The sequence below is a fragment of the Saccopteryx leptura genome, chromosome 5 (genome assembly GCF_036850995.1).
Source record: "Saccopteryx leptura isolate mSacLep1 chromosome 5, mSacLep1_pri_phased_curated, whole genome shotgun sequence".
Taxonomy (NCBI): domain Eukaryota; kingdom Metazoa; phylum Chordata; class Mammalia; order Chiroptera; family Emballonuridae; genus Saccopteryx; species Saccopteryx leptura.
Window position 1 is genome coordinate 3191425 of NC_089507.1, and position 20669 is coordinate 3212093.

General features: G+C 56.7%; 1 protein-coding gene across 1 annotated transcript in view; it reads right to left on the bottom strand.

Annotated features, from left to right (window-relative positions):
* SORCS2 (sortilin related VPS10 domain containing receptor 2) overlaps positions 1-20669 on the bottom strand; it is a 352373-nt gene that overhangs the window by 173306 nt on the left and 158398 nt on the right. The window contains exon 2 of the mRNA XM_066385291.1: positions 11720-11787. Coding sequence (XP_066241388.1) covers positions 11720-11787 — 68 coding nt within the window. The remainder of the gene's footprint in view (positions 1-11719; positions 11788-20669) is intronic.

The following is a 20669-nucleotide window of genomic DNA, read 5'->3' on the forward strand; positions in this document are numbered from 1 at the left end:
CCAGGCTGTTATCACTGCTGCAAGAGAAACCCGATCGCCCCGCTCACTGCCGGACGCTGAACTGGAACAGACCCTCTGCTCAGCACAGAGGCTGCCAGGGCCGATCCGAAGAACCGGGGGCCTGAGTGCTGTGTGCTCTGTCCACGTTCCCCTCCGAGGGCTCTTCTGGAGCCTGGGGATGGCCTTTCCAGCCCATGGGAACGGGACCGGGACCAGAGGAGCAGGCGGCAGGAGAGGATGGAGTAAACCACACACAGCAACGCTGAGCAGGTGAGCCAGGTGGCTATGGCTCCCTCAGGGGAGGTCCCTCCCCCACGTGGGAGGCCTAGGGCACAGACCTCAGAATGTCCCCACCACCTGCCGAAGCCGGCAGCTGAACTTCTGGAGCGCGGCCTCGGGCAGGGGAGGTATCTGTTGCACATGGACGTGACAGGACGTGGAGGGGCAAGCACACCTGAGAAGCCGCTGTGGCCACAGCAACATGGAGGGCACTGAGCAGGGGACGCTGCCCTGAAAGAGAGGACGACTGGGTGCTTGAGGACCAGAGATGGAGCTTCTTCCAGGAAGTTTTCCCTGAGTACCACTTCTTCTACTCAACAGAGTGGAGGCATCTAGCACTTCCCTGGTTCTCTGGGACCCATCACAGGGAAGATTCCATGCCATCGTCCTGGGCTGTTTGCTTATCTGTACCCTCTGCTAAACTGTAAGTCCTGGGGGCCATTTACCATAGCTTGCTAAAAGTCAGAGCCTGGGTGGATGGATGGATGGATGGATGGATAGATGGATGATGGATGGATGGATGATGGATGAATGATGGATGGGTGGATGGATGGATGGATGGATGGATGATGGATGGATGGATGGAGGATGGATGGATGGATGGATGGATAATGGATGGATGGATAATGGATGGATGGATGGATGGATGGATGAATAATGGATGGATGGATGAATAATGGATGGATGGAGGAAGGATGGATGGATGGAGGAAGGATGGAGGATGAATGAATGATGGATGGGTGGATGGATGGATGGATGGATGGATGGATGGGTGGGTGGATGGATGGAGGATGGATGGATGGAGGATGGATGGATGGATGGATGGGTGGGTGGATGGATGGAGGATGGATGGATGGAGGATGGATGGATGGATGGATGGGTGGGTGGATGGATGGAGTATGGATGGATGGAGGATGGATGGATGGAGGAAGGATGGAGAATGGATGGATGGATGGATGGATAATAGATGGATCAATAATGGATGGATGGAGGATGGATGGATGTTGGATCAATGATAAATGGATGATGGATGAATGTATGGCTAGAGAGATGATAGCTGGATGGCTAGACGGATGATGGATGGATACAGGGATGAAGGATGGATGATGATGGATGGATGGATGGATGGATGGGGATAGATGGATGGGTGGAGGTAGGTAGGTAGATGGTTAATGGGAAGACAGAAGGAAGAGGGAAGGCAAAGGGAAGAAGTGTGGAGGAAAGATCAGTAGGCAGAGAAGACAGCCAGTACTATTGACCGGAAGGAGTGCTCAGCGCCTGGGACAGAGGGGGACAGAACCTGAGGCAGACGAGGGGTGGGAGTTGAGACACAGGCAGAAGAGGTGTGGGGGCTGGGGACCCTGAGAGACTTCTTCAGATTTCCTGTGATCTCTCAGCCACCCATATCTTGTCCCAAAGCATTTTACAGGCACCCCAAAGCCTCAGATCCTGACATCATCAAACTGTTTACTAAAATTGAATTATTTATTAAATAGGTTCAAAACCCTGAAAGCACCTCTCTCAAACCCTACCTGCTCCCAGTCTTATTTAAATGAAACTCAGATCTCCATGGTGACGGTAAAGCAAACACAGAGTGAGGCCCTGTGGGACTGAGAACACAGCTGCGGAAAAGCCAGTCGGACACTTGAAGGGAACAGACTGCAGCAGGAAGCAGACCGCTGACACCTACTGAGTGCCGGCATTGTACACACTGTCTCTGTTGTCATCTTCATGACAACCTGCGAGTCTGCGTCAGGCTCAGTGTGCGGATGAGGCCCAAGAGGTCGCAAAGCAGGGCAGTTACAAAGCCAGACCGGAACCAATATCTACCCATCTGGGGCGCAGACCCACAGAGGAGTCCTTGAGCCTGCCATTAGCCTGTGGGTGACTTCCTTTCTAACGGCCAAAGGGCAGAGAATACCTCCCCAATTCTCCCCCCCACACACACACACACAAGTGTGGCTATGAGCGCTTGGAGTTGTCTGCCTGTAAGACCCTTGTCAGCACAACTGCCCTCTGCCCGGCCTGACGCTGAGGCCCCCGAAATGCTCTGTGACGCCCAGGGGCTCCCCACCAGCTTATGAAACACTCCACACACAGCTCAGCACGGTCCATCTCAGCCTCAGGACCGGGGAGCTCTGGGGACGTCCCCAACCGGCTGTCATCGCCTCCGAAGAGGAGGACCTTGATGCTTCCGTACATGAGTGAATGTCAAGGTCTTTGCATGGCTGCGGTTTCTCTGCTCAAATTCCTTAGGCTCTGCATTCGTAACACCTACCGCCAAGAATTCTACACTGCTCACAAAAGTTAGGGGGTATTTTATTGCTTCATACTCATTTTGAAATATCTCTGAATTGTATGTGTGAAGAAGAGGGGAAAGAGACACACGGGAAACATAGAAGCAATCCTGATCTTAAATACGACCGTAAGCCACACAGCACCATCAGAGGTCAACAGAAGTGACCCACAAACTTCAAGGGCTCTACTGGGAGTCCGCTCCAGGGGAAACCAACCCCAGGAACTGCTCACAGGACAGAAATAAAATAACACTTCTGTATTAAAATTTATAAATGAAATTAAAATAAATTTTCATCAAGTGAAACAAAAATTAAATCTTCAAACGAAATAATAGTTAAGTGAGATGAATGTTCGTGGAATCAGACAAGTCGGGAAACACCACACAACCTTCCCCTGGAGGCGTTGGGGCGCAGCCGGTGTGTCAGAGCCGCCGGTTACGTCCTGCAGAGAAACTTGATGGGGTTCCTTCTGCCTAAAGTCTGGCTACCAAACATAGATGACTACAGAACACCTATTTTCTGAAAACTCCTTTGACCAACAGTGGATACTTGTAACTGTCATTCAGCAAATGTTCTTGCCCCTCCCTTCCCCTATTGGTCCTGGGCTTGACCATGTGACTTGCTTTGGCCAATGGCATTCTAGCACATCCCATGAGAGCAGAGCCCTTAACCGTGCTGGTGTGTCTGGGCACGGCTCTTGAGCTCCCGCGTCTGTGTGAGAACAGGTCCTGGTGGCCTCTGCCCGTCGGGCTTGGTACCCAGAACGAACACAGATGGGGCAGAGCCACACCTACCAGCCTGCAGCCTTGCCCCGTCTAGAGCAACCACACCACAGCCAACCCAGAGATATGAGAATCGGCGCTCGGTGCAGGCCACCGAGTTTGAGCGTGGCTTGTTACACAGCATGATTTTCACAATAACTGACTGATACACTGTCCTACAGAAATACTGTTCTAAGAATTGCACTTTGAGACATTTTAAAAATGGTATAAAAATATATTCTCAAAAGGGAATACCCTTAGTTGATGTTTCCGGCTCCTCCCCCCTTCTCTCTGTCTCTCTCTCCTCTCTCTCTCTCTCTCTCTCTCTCTCTCTCTCTCTCTCCTCTCTAAAAATGAATAAATAAAATAAAAAAAATTTAAAAAAAAAGGGAATACCCTTAGGTACTGGGAGGAAATGAATAGCACACGGTTGCAGCTCCTGGTACAGATCTCTAAATTAAAGGGTCCCGGAGCCTGGCCTGTGGTGGCGCAGTGGAAAAAGCGTCAACCTGGAACACTGAGGTCGCTGGTTCAAAACCCTGGGCTTGCCCGCTCAAGGCACATACAACATGCAATCGATGAACAAGTCAAGTGAAGCTACGAGTTGAAACTCCTCGCTCACCCCCTCTCCTCTTTCTGTAAAATCAGTAAATAAAACCTTAAAAGAAAAAAAACAGTAAAGGTCCCGGATAGAACTTAGGCTCCCTGCAAAAGAGAAGCAGGCTTTGAGAACCAATGAAGTGACCTAACAGAGGTAGACAGGCCCAAGACAGGAACAGGTAAGTCCCAGAGAAAGAGAACCTAAGAGCCCAGAAACAAAGGAAAGCGTGTTCAGTCTCACAAGCATCATCGAAACACGCAAAATAAAACAACGCTGAACTGCACTCTCCACGCCCACCTGAGTGCAGACAGTTGAAGTCTGACCATCCCAAGACCTGGGTGGAGCAGGGAGCTCACTCCACACAGACGGGTGACAGGGAGAGACGAGAGGAGCTGGAGACAGGCCTGAGGCTCATGAGCCCCGAGCCCCGGGGGGGGAGGGAGGCCCCACAGGCTCCCCCAGCGGGAGGGGGGCTAAATCAACCAGCCCCCGCGAGCCGCACGGATAAATCACCGCGGCCACGCTGGCAGGATAAATGCAGTTTCAAAAGGCAGCGTGATGCCGTTTATATCAATTTCTGAAACACGCTCAACAGCAGAACATACTGATTGCGGAGAGACACACACATGTGCATTTAACACATAGGTATATTTGTGCTAATTTCAAGGGTGACTTCTGGGTAGGCGATGGGATGGCCCCGGTAGGGGGTGGGAGGGAGGAGGGAGTTGGGCCTGATCAGAATTTGTAACAGTGTATTCTGTAAGAGATGGAGCTCCCAGAGAGAAAGAAATTAGCACAGGGGTCCCCAAACTACAGCCCGTGGGCTGCATACGGCCCCCTGAAGCCATTTATCTGCCCCCGCCGCACTTCTGGAAGGGGCACCTCTTTCATTGGTGGTCAGTGAGAGGAGCACAGGATGCAGATGCAAAGCACAGCGTCGCTCACATACAGTACTACTTCCGGTGACGCGGGACAGATGCCTCACGGCTCTGGAAGCGCATCGTATCGCTTGTTACGGCTAGCAGTGACAAATATGGAACCGAACATTGACCATCTCATTAGCCAAAAGTAGGCCCATAGTTCCCATTGAAATACTGGTCAGTTTGTTGATTTAAATTTACTTGTTCTTTATTTTAAATATTGTATTTGTTCCCATTTTGTTTTTTTACTTTAAAATAAGATATGTGCAGTGTGCATAGGGACTTGTTCATAGTTATTTTTTATAGTCCGGCCCTCCAACGGTCTGAGGGACAGTGAACTGGCCCCATGTGTAAAAAGTTTGGGGACCCCTGAATTAGCATCCATACAGCCAGGGAACGCTATTGGGCTAGACCAGGTTCTGCTATTGGGACCGCTGAAGTCCTGCCTTTCCTCCGTATTATCTCCAGTCACCATCCACGGGCCCAGACTGATCACAGGACCCCAAAACAGCTACAAGGGAGGCCGGGAAGAGAGAAGGTGCTTCGGTTATCGGTGAGCGCTGTGGTCTCCGATACGCGGGCCCCGGGGCACATGTTCCACGACACTCTGCTCTCTCTGTACCCGTCAGAGACATCGTGATTAAAGCGGAGGGAGAAGGAAGATGGCCGCCACCTCCCCGCCCAGACAAGGGACGGGGCTCCACCACCTCACGCAGAGAAAGCCAGAGACCCCCACGCCCACCTCCAGGGCTCTCGAGGTTGTCCCTGACTGAAGGTCCCACCCAAGGTCACACATGCGGGTGGAACACGGCTCTCATACCACCTGTACCACCTACGTCCAGAGGCGATGCAGGCACAGTGTCCGCAGTGCTGTGGGGCTGGGGCTGCCCCTTGACACCTGCTCCGTGCAAGGTCACAGACAGCCCCCAGGGCTGTACCATGGGAAGGCGGGCCACGGTCACCTTTCTCTCGGGCTCAGGATGCTCCCGCACCCCTCCTGCACTGTCCGAAAGCATCAGAGCCCACCCCGTGCTTCCAGGCCCCCACACCAACCCCTAGGCTGGCCTCAGAGATGTAGGAGGTCTTCTGGGTCCCAGCAGTGTTTCCCAAGAACCACACTGCCATCCGTCTGTCTGTCCATCCGTCCATCCATCCGTCCATCCGTCCAATGCCCAACATGCACCCCTTGTGTTCCAGATCCGTGCCAGGTTTTGGGCGCCCTTACATCATCAAGACGGACCTGAGGGGTCTCCATCCGCAAAGAGCATGCACTCTGGGGCGGGGGATGCCCCATGCGCAAGAACTCCCACACTCAGCAGAGCTGTGGTCAAGAGCGCCCGCGGCTACGTCTCACTGAGCGGTGGGCGGGCCCTCTGGAGAACAGAGACGAACGTCCACAGGGGCCAGTCCCTGAGGGCCAGGCCGCCTCAGCAGGCACAGGCCCGCCCAGGGACCGAGCCGGGCACGATCACGTTTCAGCCAGCAGGTCGCTGTGGCTGAAGGCTGAGGTGCAAGGGGGGGGGGAGTGGGAGGAGCTGGGAGGGGGGCAGAAGCAGGGGGTGTGGAGTCTGTGCAGGAATGTGGCTTGGATGTCATTCCAAGTGCCCCGGGCACCCACTGCGGGCCGCTGAGCCTCACTCCAAACCAGTCCAGCCCCCGGTGGTCCCTGGCCCAGCAAAACGGTGCCACGTGAGAGCCTATCCACACGGCAGGCCAGGGGCCTCTGACAAGCGGGGCTCCTGATCTGCCTTCCTGTGGCTGTTCCCACCCAGGGAGTCCCCACACCGAGTCCGCATCGTCCCCCGCAGGGCCTCAGCGGCAGCGGCAAGCGTTGCAAGAGCTAAGTGCCTCTTACGTACCTCCTGCTGAGGACGCCACTGTCTGCACCTTGCTCAGACCCTGATGCCTTGCATTCACCTTCTTAAGAGCATTTACGAGGCACCTGGGCCTCACTGTCCATTTGGGGGTCCAGCTCTGGAGATACCCCTGGGGAGCTCTTGAAACCCTGCCCTGCTGTAACCCAGACCGAACCAGTGTCAGCCCCTGGGCATGACGCAGACATCAGACATCGCTGAGGCTCCTGGGGGACCCCAAAGCCTCGGGACCCTGCAGCTCACACTCAGTAGACAGCGGGACAGTGGCACCAGCACCGCCAGGAACTTAAAGACACAGAGTGTCAGGCCCGCCCCTGCCCTAGGATTCAGAATCCGAAACGATGACAACCCCCTGGCGATGCCCACGCACCAGGAAGTCAGAGACGCTTGTCTGGTGTGCTAGGGGGATTGACGTTCAACGGGGACAATGTCGCCTTTGGGGACAAAACTGGTTCCTGAGGGGTGTGCAGAATCTTACCCTTTGCTTGCATGTAAAGCACACGGCCCAGACAGGATTTAAACAGAAACACAATTAGAAAAACAGCGTCTCAAAGGCTTCTCGCAAGGCGGGCTGGGCAACGTGGGAGACGGGCTGTGAACCAACTCTGGGGACGGGAGGCGTGTGTGGGGCCAGACAGAGGCCCTCGTCTCCCTCTCCACCCATCAGAGGGGGGACCCGTTCATCCCAGGAACCCTGACTGCCTATCGATCACCCCATCTGTCCCTACACCTGGCAGAGAGAGCCGAGAGCCCTGAGCCCCAGGAGGAACCTAGCGACATGCGGGGGGGGGGGGGGGACATGGAGGACGATGTACAGACCATTCTGTTCTCAATTTCTGCATTCTAGACGCTATTTAACTTATCGTGAAACTGTCACAGCTCTATTGTGGAACAGGTACAAATTGCACCTGGACTCCTTAGATACCAAAAGCATCCACGACCTTCCTCACTTGTTGCAGTGGCCTCTGGCTCTGCCCGCTGCGTCCCCCACCCGGGGCTGGGGCAGAGAGGGTTGGGGTTACAGGTGTTCACCACCGGCACCTCCTCTGGAGGACTAAGCAGGACAAGGCGGCATCCTGTGCATCCCAAGTCCCTGGGGAGAGGCTCGGACAGGAGCCAGGGACAGCAGGGCGGTGAGATCCGGGGTAGGCTGGGATCCCGCTGGGGACAAAGGGATGGAAAGGGAGCGTGGCTGAGGGGACGGAGAGATGGGGACAGGCACGAGAGCCGTTTAGGAAATCAGACCCAGGGGGGTATCACCACTCAGCTGTGTGGTGAGCTGAATGGTGAGGACAAAGAGATCTGACCCAGTCCTGACCCCCACAGACCGTGCCTGGGGCCTGATTTGGAAAACAAGATCTCTGCAGATGTCATTAGGTTAAGAGATCCCGAGACGAGATCATCCTGGATTACTCAGGTAAGCCCTAAATCCGATGTTAAGTGTCCCTATAAGGAACACACAAAGGAGGAGGCTATGGGCAGGAGACTGAGGCCATGAGGAACGCCCCCAGCCCAGCCCGTGGAGCTGGAGGAGACCCTGCCCCTGGGCCTGCAGAGGGAGCGTCCTGCCAGCACCTGGATTCCGGGCTTGTGGCCCCAGGACTGTGAGACAAAAACTCCCGCAGTCATTCGCTCCGATGACCCCAGGACACTCACACAGACTGGACGGGCAACAGAGGGAGGAAGCTCTTTTCCAGTCACCACTGGTCCCCGGAGACTGCAGAGGGGACATGTGATTGGAGGAACAGCTCTGGCACTTCCAACCGCTGGTGCCAACAAGCCATGGGGGAGGGGCATTCTCTCTCCCATCCCCTCTTGCTCTGACTCAGAAGGGCCCCGAATGTGGGCGGAGAACAACCCCCGACACCCAGGAGAAAGGGGCAGAGCCTCGGGTCACGGAAGCCAGCCCAGGGAAAAGCCAAGGCTGACACGCCTCCCACGACCGGCAGGACAATTAAAAATGCATTCAGCTTAGACTTCAGAGAGCCGTTCCCTGAATGTAAATATCATACCTGTCATTAAAAATGTATTTATCGTGATTACCCAGTTGAATTCTTGGGAGACTTACAGCACACTCAATAAGTGTGTCTTTAATAACCCCATTCATTCAACGCGCGTGTCCTCTGGGCACGGGCACCGTCAGCCTCCACCCACAGGGGCAGGTGGCATCCCGACAAGAGACCAAAGGCAGTTTTGCTACAAGACTCACACAAGCCCCTAAATCGAGAGGAGATGAGCACATAATAATTACAAGAGAAAACACAAGAAAAAAAAAACCACAGTCCGTCGGGGACCTTAGATCAACAAGGGGACGGTGGTCAGACCCCTGCAGCAGGAGGCAGGGCGCCGCCCCATGGGGGGTAGGCTCGCATCCCTCCTGGAAAAGAATGAGACCCCGAGACAGGCCCCCGCCGTAAATCCATCCGCGCACACGCTCCGGCTCGGTAATGGAACTCCCCGGCATGCGTCCCAGGGAACGAGATGAGAAGGAAAACGACATGCCTAAATTTTTTATGGCGGCATCATGGCTGAGCATTAGAATGAATCAACTCAAGGGGCTGGTATACGGCCATAAAAGAAAAGAAAAGAAAAATGGTGATGCCGACAAGAGGCAAACCCGGAGGCGCTGGGGACGCGTCCTCGGTGTTCTAGGGAGAAGGACGGGACCTCTGCGCCGTCTGACCGTGCGGGCGGGGGCGGCAGCGTCCAGGAGAGAAGATAAACAAAGAGAGCCCCTGGGCCCCGCGGGCAGGGCAAGGGTGGATCTTCTCGGAATGACGAACGCATTTGCATGCATTTTTAATAAAGGAGAGGAAACGTCGCCCGTGTAGAGGCAGGGATGAGACAGGAACACGGGAAATTAGACTCCGCTGACTGGCTCTGGAGAGAAACTAAATTTAGACGGTACACAGTGCTAGGGGCGTAGCACGTGCTATCTCGTTCGGGCCCTGGTGACCTCCCCCTCCGGGAGGCGTTAGCCCCATCTGAGGGTAAGGAGACTGAGGCTGTCGGGAAGAGGAGGGGCCCCCCACACACACACCCGCACCTAGCCAGGGTCAGGGCTAGGGTTAGGCTCCTCCAAAGTGCCTCTGAAGGATTCTAAGTCTGAAGCCTGTAAACAAGGAGTCCAGGTCCCTAGGCCATAAGGCTGGCCCAGGTTCGTCCAGTCCCAGTGACCTCGACCCCAGCCCCAAACGAGGACCCACAGCAAGTTCTAACCACACCCAGCAACTCTGTCCCTGTGAGCACAGGTTACACCAGGAAGGACCGTTTGCTACTCAGACAGCCTTTAAGATGATCTCATTTCCTGTCTATGGCCGCACTGAGATGCGGCAGGGGCCCCGGCCTCCTGCACGGCTGACCTGAGCTACTGCAGACCTCGGCCCCCAGGCCCCTGAACACGCGGGGCTGGAGCGAATGGGGGAGCCCAGGGATCCCGCCTGGTGGGGTGGGGCACAGACAAGACTCAAAGCGTCTCTATCCACTCTGTAGCCAAGGGGGACCCATCCTCAGACCATCCACCTAGCAAGAGGGGGGCCGGCCCTTCCCAGGACTCTCCCCCTGCCTGAAACCAAGCCTGGAATGCAAACCCTCAAACAGCCGCTGAGGAGATGTCTCAGGAACCTAATGCTCACACCGTGTTCCACTCCCGTCCGGAACAACGAACTGCCTCCCCCACATGCGGGGCCATCTGTCTGAACGCATCCCTCCTACCTCTCCTTGGCGGATGAGCCGCTTCAAGGCACACGGTGTAAATCAGCCAGGACATAAAGTAACCGGGAGGCCTGAGGGAACCGCCTGTCCTCTGTTCAGGACCAAGGGGGGAGGCTGACTCAGTCCCCCCGACGCTGGAAGGAATCGGACAAGCAGGCTGGTCAGTTTGGGAGGCCCGTCCCCGCTGAGGAGCTGGTTGGGGCAGGTGCTTGGGGACAGGGGCAAGAAAACTCAGCGCAGCACGGGTGACTCGGTCCCCGACCTCATGGGCATCACAGGCGACCACGCTAGCCGGCCCCAAGGCAACACGGCTCCTTATACACTCAGCAAGGGAAGGGCCCAGCTCAAGGTGCCATTTTAACAACTTCCCATCATGACAATCCCTGAACAAGAACCAACCAATCACCAAGCCCTTCTTCACTAAACGCCAAGCCAAAGCTCAAAATCAGTCCCCTCGTGGTGGCCCCAAACAAACCAAGAGTCCTGACCAGCGGGTGTCTGGTGTTTTCTCGATGGATTTCGGATAGGAACATGGATGAATTATTTCTAGAGAAGTACAGCTCAGAAACCAGAATGGTTCAGTGAGACCGTGAGAGTGGCAAGCGGTCCACAGAGAACACCGTGTCCTTGTCAGAATGAATCAATCCCAGGAGCCACAGCCCAGGACCCTGAGGGGCCCTCGCGCCCTCCGGGGTGAGCAGATGTAAATATTGAGAACAATCATCACCGAAATGATTTCCCCCAACCTCCTCCTCCCCTCTACCTCATTCAAAAACTTCAAAGGGCTGCCGAACGTTCTTGGACCAAATTCACATTTCACAAGTAAAGAGATTCCCCCCACCTCGTCGTCCCGGGGTATTTTATTTACTGAGCCCTTCAGCGGATCCCGGGAGAAAGGACGCGGGCCGGACAATGGGGCCGTGGGCGCAGTGGGTCGCTGGACTCCAGAAGCCATGCTCGAAGTTCAGAGCGCCAGCCAAGGAAATTCTGCGCTGACCTGAATTCACAATGCGATCCTGCTTCCTCCTCCCTCCGGGGGAGGGGAGAGGGGGAACAGAAAGGACAGCGAAGAAAGCAACGCAGCTCTCTGGACGGTTGGACTGTCCTTCAGCCCTGTGCGTACCCAGAGACGAGACTCGGGATTTGCTTTCCACTTCTTCCGAGCGCATTTTCTAGCCAAAGGAAAAGTCGCCAGGCCGCCCGCCCACCCTCCTGCTCACACCCATGCGGAGGGAGACGCACAGGACAAAGGCCCGCCCCCGGGCGGACTTACCGCCACAGAGAACTTTCCAGCACCTTCCCCGTGTCTGCGTGGTAATACTTCGTCAGGATCAAGATCACCTGTGGAGGCAGCACAAAGAAAAAAGGCAGAAATCAGTGGAGTTCAAGGTTCTCAGAGAGGGATATAATGGCACGTCCTCCCAAACTCCCCAGGATTTGGGGTCTCCGGGGTCTCAGCTGCCCTGGCCTTTATCAGCAGGCATTCCCGGGGTGAGGTGAGGGGGCTCAGACACAGGGTTCCTGTTCTTCAGAATGACTCTGGGACATCTCAGCCCTACGAGGTCCACCCAGTAGCTGCCACTTGGTGGGACAGCCCGGGACAAGCTGCAGCTTGGTCAAAGGGCCAGCCGAGGCAGGGGTCCCAGGGTGTGTATGGAACGCAACTGGCCCGGCTTCGGAAGGCAGCGCCCTGCCCACCGACCGGCACCTTGCGGGTGACCGGGGGCAGAGCCAAGGACAGTGGGTGGGCAGGGCAAGGCAGCACAGCCTGGACAGCTGAAGATGGTCCACACATCACCATGCACACATGCTTTCTACTGTTGTTAAAACAATTCATCTCATACACACACACACACACACACACACACACACACACGCGCACTCGCCCTACCTAACAAAGCTGTTCTCACTGCACACCTGTGCAAACTCAGCTGTTTATAAAAATGAAAACACACGTGTTGAGGGCACCCCAAAGTTCTTCAGAGCAAATGCATGAGCAACAGGGAATTGAGGGTCCACCTGGGGTGGGGGTGGAAAGAGCCCTTCTCCCCCCTTACTTCCCCAAACACTGCATTTCCCTGCACGTCAAATCCCTGTCCTGCCTGACCAGGCAGTGGCGCAGTGGATGTTGGACTGGGACCCAGAGAACCCAGATTCAAGACCCCAAGGTTGCTGGCTTGAGCGTGGGCTCATAGACGCAATCCTATGGTCGCTGGCTTGAGCAAGAGGTCACTCGGTCTGCTGTAGCCCCCTGGGGTCAAGGCACATATGAGAAAGCAATCAATGAACAACTAAGGTGCCGCAAGGAAGAACTGACACTTCTCATCTCTCTCCCTTCCTGTCTGTCTGTCCCTGTCTGTCCCTCTCTCTGACTCTGTCTCTGTCAAAACAAAACAGAAAAAAACTGCCTTCCCTCACAGTGCCTGAGAGCTACCCCTAACACCCCCTGTTGCCATAGGAACCCCGGGAGATAAAGTTGGAGCACCCCCTGGTTCCCAGCAAGGCCGTTCGCCTGGTTAATTCGGGGTCATCGCACCGGCCCTCGCCTCGCTCAGCTACAATCACGGGTGCAGAGCCTCCCTCCGCTCTCGGCAGGGCTGCGGCGGACGCGGTCTGGCCGGTCTTTGTTTTGCTGGTGATTAGAGCAGGGAAGATGTGAGGAGGGACACAGCGGAGCGGGGGACAGCACGCCATGCAGAGGCGGCGATGGCGATGATTAAAAACCCCGCGGCTCAGGCCGTGCAGGCGCGCCGCCGGGCCCTCTGTGCTGGGGAACAAAGCGGCTCTCTCCCGCCAGGCTCCCTGGCCGCCGAGTGAAGCCGGCATCCTCTGAAGAGGAAGGCAGACAGGAGACAAGCGTCTTCTTAACCTAGTGATTTCTATTTTATAGTTCTGCTGTTTCCCAGAGGGGATTTCGAAGAACCAGAGTGGGACAGCTAGAAGGAACCTCAAAGTCTGTCCAGAGCGCCATCCCCGACCCAACATCCTTCTCAAGCCCGGCCAGCAGGGCTCTCTCGGCTTGCACGCCTCCAGGGTTGGGGAGCTCATCCCTCAACACAGCACTAGTACCTCCCGCGTGGAATTAATTCTGCTGCTGGACAATCACTGAGCGGGGCCAGTTCCCCGCCTCCCACTCCCACTTGTGCCCATTCCCCCTTCCTTCTGAGCTCCAGCCACTGCAGACCTTTGCACAAGCTGTGCCTCACCTTGGGACCCTCGTCTCCAACCCCCACACTAATATCTTGCTTAATTCCTTCTCCACTTTCAGACCCCAGTGTAATGGGCACTCCCTCTAGGACGTCTTCAAGAACCCTCCTTCCTCTGGGTTCAATGTCCTCTCCACCCTTCCCCTCCTCCTTCTGTTTCTCTCTCTCTCTCCTTCTCTCTCTCTCCTCCTCCTCCCACAACCATGGCTCAATTGGTTCAAGCACATCAGCCCTGGGTGCTGAGAATGGCTCCATGGAGCCTCTGCTCAGACACTAAAAATAGCTCGCTTGTGAGCATGGCCCTAGATAGGCAGAGCATCGGCTCCAGACGGGGGTTGCCGGTTGGATCCTGGTTAGGGCACTTGCGGGAGTCTGTCTCTCCATCTCCCCTCCTCTCACTTAAATAATAAATAAAAAGCATGACATGCCCTTCTGGGGTCCTCTGTTAACATCTTTAGAAGTGAAGGACCCCAGGAGCTAGTGTTCAGTGGCTGGCGTGATATGGGGGTATTGGGCACTCTGACGTGACTGGGGTGCAGCCACCAGGGTCCCCTACCCCCGGCGGCCTGAGCCCACAGCCCTCAGGAGTCCTTCTGAGCAATCAGAGCATCAGAGGAAAACACGGGCCACCCAGTCACCGTCACTAATGCTGAGGGTAGAGGGGACTCAGGGGTCTCTCACCCAAACCTTCAAGGACGACAGTGACAACAGCAGATCCTGACGCACCCCGCATGCCACGCTGTGCACGCACCCACTGTCCCCATCATACAGATGAACAGACTGAGGAACGGAGAGCTGTAATAGTGGCCCCAAGAGCATACGGCTGTACATGGGGGCTGGGGGGAGGGGGGGCTGGGATGCAGGAACAAGTGGAACCAAAGGGCAGGTCATAAAGAAGGCAGAGAGTCGGATGTGTTATGGTGACTGAAGATGCATTCAACCAACAGTCGACTCTCCCAGCAGGACAGGCACGAGGGTCCTCTGCGCAGCAGCCTGGGTCCCCGCACCCAGAGCCACCCACTGTCCCCAGGGCCCATGGATGCTGACATCGCCCCACACACCCGCCGCCAGGTGCCCAGAAGAGCACCCCCCAAGGTGCAGGCATGTGCTTCGCCGTCTGGGAGCACCCCCACACTCGGGGCTCCCACACACCACCTTACAGAGAGACTGGGATGCACCCACCCACAAAGGGACCTCTCTGTTCCAAACTGTCACCCAGCGGTTCCCTGCTGGGTCCTGATCCAGCCATGGCATCTCACGTCCCATTCCCAAAACGACAAGACCGTCAGGCGAGGATCTGAGCAGGTGGGGCCGCATGGCGGCTCCTATCTTGGCACGTTTCGTCTGCCCGACCCCTGGTCATGGCCCCCTGCGGGGCAGAACGCTCTGTTCCCTTGAGTCTCGGTTTGCTCATCTGGAAAATGGGAACCAAGCCGCTATTCCATCCATCCTAGCCCCCCTGGAAGAGAGAACCAGAGAACCGACATCTAAGGACTTGAAAACCTGGGACGCGCTGTCCCCAGTGCCGAGGGGAAGGTGCTCAGCCTTGGGGACGGCCCAAGCGTTGACCCTCGCTTCTGTGTGGTGTCCCTCTTCAACTGCAACACTGGCGGGTAACGGCCACACGTCCCCGTGGGGCCGGAATGACGACGTGTGTGACCGGGTGTGCTGTGCGGAGCGTGTGACACCCTGCCTGACACCCAGCGGGGCCTGACAAATGTCTGCCCCCTCCCTCCTCAATAACTGAGTCCCCGGGCCCCAGACAGGACCCTCACAAAGCCGTGCCCTCATCCAGCTTAGCTCCAGGAACGGATGTTGAGGGCCACCCAACCAGTCCCCAGTTGGAGCTGGCTGGCTCCGTCTCGCTGGTGGCGACTGTGCAGCCTCCCGCTGCCTCCCGCTGCTCTTAGCAAAGATGGGGGGGGCAGCCCCCAGGAGCAGGGAGGGGGGTTCTGGGAGGGTCTGGGGAGGGGAGGCTTCTGCGGCTCTCTGTAAACACAGGAGGCAGCTCCTCGATCCAGCAGCTTTGTCAGGACGAGGAGACCACCCCAGGACCGTGCAAGCGGCTTGTGGGGAGGAGAGGAGCGTTTCTGGTCGGGGTCTGCCGGGGGGCGGGGGGGTAGTCGCTCATACCCCTCCTCCACAGAGGAGGGACAGTACACACATGAAGAACGGCCACCTCACAAGGCAGCTGGGCAGTGGGTCTGCAGGCCAGTGTGACCCAAACGGAGTGCTCTCTCCACAAAAGGGGTCTGCCCTCAGTTTCGGGTTCCGACGGCACCCCGTGGTTATGTAAGAGGAAGCTGGGTGAAGGATGCACTATTTCTGGAACTTCTTTTAAAATAAGATGTTACAATAAAATAAAAAAAGAGAGAGAGTCTTAAGAGACATCGCAACCAGGTACAAAAAAAAAAAAAGGTTGGAGACATTGCAAGCCTCCCATCGGCCTCCCTCCCACCTCCCCTCATACCTCCATGACCTCAGGACACGCCCACCCAGGTGTCCTGGCACATGGGGAGCAGAAACGGGCCAGGATATAAGGAGTAAGAGAGTACTTAGGGAGCAAGAAAAAGGACAGATCTCATGAGTCACAGCCTTGACCCCCTGACCACGAGCACTAGTAGCCATAACCCTTTCCCTGGGAGGCCAGTGAGGTGTCGTGTCCCCAAAGAGGGGTCCCAGGAGGTGGGGGCATTCTGTGACTCCTGATAGGATTTTTGCCTGTGTTCTCAAAACTCCATGTCTGTCACACAGCTAGCCTGGCCGTCCCGGTGGGGCTTTGAGACCAAGTTCTGAGTCCACAGAATCCACAGGAGGTGGCAGGGGGGGCGTAGTCACCTGCCTGCGTGAGCCATGAAAATCTTCTCCTCGTCATACTGCTTATTAACATAATACTGACTTGGTCTGCCCTGGGCTCTGCACGAAACGCTTACTGACATCACCTCATTTAATCCTCCCAATAGCCCTGGTCCCTGGGACCCTATTCTACAGGTGAGGACTTCGAGGCACACAGAGGGAGGTAACTGTGGCTCAGGCGTGACAGGTCAGGCCTCAAGCTCAGCAGTGGGACTCCGGGACCAGCCCCAGGCCTCCGGGAGACACGTGGTGCATTCCTGGTTAGCCCGCCAGTGGGGGCCCAGAGGGCAGCTCACGGGCCCCAGCGGCCAGCCCCCCAACACCTTTACTGGTCCAGCACTGGGCACTCAAGCCAATGGCTTTCCTCAGCCTCAGTTGTTGTCCCCCGAAAGCCAGTCTGCTGGCAGGGCTGCCGGAGACCAGCGGGTACAGCACCCCTCCCCTTCGGCCCACCCACGAGCTCACTATGACCGGGCAAGGTCCCGTCAAACCTTCCGGCCAGCGTCTCGCAGGATGTTTTACCGTTCCAATTTCAGAGCGCGGCGTGACCGTATGTCACCAGTCTTCCGAGAGCCCACGCGCAACCAAGAGACTACATTAAGAATGATTCATGGGCGAGGCCCCACCCCCACCCCAGCCACTGCACGCACCGACTGACTCCTGCATGCTTCAGGAGCGTGGCGGGGCCCCACCCGCACACGTGCAGCAGCGCGGGCAGGACTGGGAATGAATGAGCGAGCAGATCAGCATACACACGCATGCGCGCGGACACTCGGACGCGATGCTCCAACCAGGCCTGACGGACAGCCCGCCGCTCACCTTGACTCCGCCCCCTCGCGCCTGCAGGCTCTAACCTGCGCCGTGCGCTCTCTCTGCTCTGCCCTCCGCTCGTTATTCCTATAACGCCCTCAGCGCCCCCCAGCCATGTCCCCCCACCCAGGCACGCTGCACTCCTCCCAGGGCGCACCGCGGGCACATCTGTCCAGGAAGACTTCTGGAACCTTACACACCTGCAGTCAAGGTTGGCGACCCCTCTGAGTCCCCCACAGACCCTGGATGTAGTGGATTCAATGTGCCTCCCCAGTAAGTCCCCCAGGAACCCGTGAATGTGACGTTATTTGGGAAAAGGACCTGGGAGGACGTGATGAGTGATCTGGGATGACCTCACCCTGAGTGCAGGAGAGCCCCGAGTCCAGTGACCGGCATCCTTAGACGGCTCAGGAGAGGTGATGCCCAGAGGCCACATGACGGTCTCAGCCAACACCGAGGACGCGTCTACAGGCCTGCAGAAAGGCCAGCCACCCCCAGAAGCTGGGACAGGCGGGGGACTGTCACCCTCGGCCTTCAAGCTCCTGATCTCGGGCTCCTGCCTCCAGATGGGACAGGACAGACCTCTGTTGTTCACACCACCAGTTTCTGTCGCTCCACGGCGCTGCCCCAGGGAGCAAGGACCGGGTCTCCCTCCTCGGTGGCACTGGTCAGCTTTCTCGGGTCCAGTCCCCTCAGAGCGCAGGGTCCCTGGAGGCAGGGCTGCAGGGTTCGGCTCTGTCTCCAGCCCCAGGCAGGGTGGAAAGTGGCTCTGGGGAGGAATGGAGGAGCGGCCACACAGCTCCTGCTGGAGGTAATGTCCCCTGCCTGACACTCCACGCCGCTGGGAGAGCCCAGCTCTGCTTCTCGTCACTGAGGGAAGCCCCTGCCCTCCGCCGGGCCATTCTCCTCTCTGCCTTCCCACGGGAAAGACCACCTATGCCCAAGATGTGGAAGTCCTAACCCCTGGCACCTGGGACCTTGTTTAAAAATAGGGAAATTAACATGAGATCATGAGGGAAGGTCATAATCCGATGACGGGTGTCCTTACAGAGGGGAAATTTGGACACAGAGACAGAGCGAGGACACCGTGAAGACTCAGGGAAAAGACGGCCATCTGGCAGCCGAGGAGCGCCGGACGCTGCCTGGGGGCTGGGAGCAGACCCTCCCTCACGGCCTCGGGAGGGACCCACGGCCACCATGATCCTCCAGCCTCTGGCTGCAGAACTGCGGGTGATCCATTTCTGTGGTCCAAGCGCTCTGCGTATGGCCCTCTGGTACGGTGACCCTGGGAGGCGGAGGCGGGCACTCGCCCATACTCCAGATGGGAACACTGAGGCTCACTCGGGGCAGGTGACACAGCTGGGAACTGGCAGGGCGGGCATCTCCACCAGCTGGTGCCGAGCACGCTGCCCCGGGCGTCCATTCACTCGGAAGAGGAGTGGGGAGGCCCCCAGAGTTCCCTCCCCAAGTTCCACCTCAGGAAACTCTGGGAGACCCCGCCCTGGGTTGGGACAGGTGGCGCCCAGCCCCTCTGTCCACTGGGCGCCCTTCCGAGGCACGGAACCCAATGTTTAAAAAGAGCGAGTCCAGGACGAAGCTTCGCCAAGACCCCCACCCATCCATCAAAGGCAGTCAGCAGAAACTAAACGCAAGAACGTTACTGATCTGTGGAAAATGGCATTTCTACACCAAATCTGTGTAAGGGATACTGTATATTTTAATATGTGGGAGTTGGTAGATTTTTTTCCAGCCCAGCTGTCCTGAGAAAATATTATTTATTCCCCATTTCTCATAACCCAACTGAATATTAATTTCACCCATCACTCCTTTTTAACAGTCACGGCAAGTACAATTATTAATGAAGTTACCAGGTTCTCTCTCCCTCCCTCTCTCTATTTCCCTTGCCGTTGCTGTTCACAGTGAGGCTCTCGTGTTTCCGCTGACCTTTTCAGACCTATTTACAGGCATAAAGGTGATTGGATAAGCTGTGATGTTGTCACCAAGTGCCCAGGGACCTCCTGGAGGGGAGTGGGGACGGCTGATCCCGTTTTTAAAACAGAAACCTCCTCCCCAGGCTGCAGGGCCCTCCCCCAATCTCCCTGCCAGCGCCTCGGCCACAAAACGTTATGCTCATTTCGTCCAAGAATCTCTCTTTGGAAACGACACTGTCACACCAGCACAGAGGAGCCGGGGGGAACGGGAACAGAGAAGGCAGGTGTAGAAAGAGGGAGATCTGGGTCACAGCCCCCCCCCCCGAACGACGACGTCCCTGGGCCTCACAGAGTCCCGACACGCCAGCCACCCCAGAGGTCAGTCCCCAGACTGCCAGGAAAGCAGGGGGGCCAGTGGTGCGACACCAGCTTGGGAAGAAGCCTCATGGGGCCCATCGGAGCTCTGCGAAGACTTCATTCATCTTCCCCAGAAAGCAAGAGAGAATGTCAATGAATTTCTGTCCCCGTGTCTGGAATCTATCCTCGTAGCCATCTGGGGAGCAGGATGACCGCTGGGGGCTCGAGGCATCTGGCCCTTCATGGGCCACTTCCTCCATAAAAACGTGAACAAGCACCTTTTACGGTGGCATGGGCAGACAGAAGATTGTATTCGTGTTATATAGCAAAACATTTCCTTGACCTAAACATTCATTTTCCTTCTTCTGAACTCAAAGGAAATTAAAACATTTTTGTGGGTCCCTAAGTGTCTTGTGGGCCCTGGCAGGGAGCCTTGGGCCGGCAGGAGCCACAGACCTGAGGCCGCCCCACCGGCCCACCCCCGTCCACCCCTTCTTCTTTCCTTGACCCCCCCCCCCCCGGTCAGCACCACTCCCCCACTCTGGATGGTCCTGCAATCTGTCTCCCCTTTGGTGTCACTTGCTGCCGGCCTTGGGCACAGCCTGCTCCCCGGGGTTATTCCCCAGCTCTTGTCCACCTCTAGGCCACAGCTGGGCTCGCTGGTCAAAGTGCCCATCACATCCCAACAGAGCCAGAAATCATTATCCGTGTCGGGCAGCCAAAGAGCTTGAGAAACCCAGCATCGGGTTATCCAGGGGCCTCCTGGACCACCTGAACCAGACCTGTCCATCAGCAGAGCACATTTAGTTAAGTGCTTTGGTTTAAATCAACCCACTTAGCCTGACCAGGCGGTGGCACAGTGGATAAAGCATCAGCCTCGGATACAGAGGACCCAGGTTAGAAACCCTGAGGTTCCTGGCTTGAGCGCGGGGTTGCTGGCTTGAGCGTGGGATCATAGACATGACCCCATGGTTGCCAGCTTGAGCCCAAAGGTCACTGGCTTAAGCAAGGGGTCACTGGTTCACCTGGAGCCCCCCGGCCAAGGCACATATGAGAGAGCAAT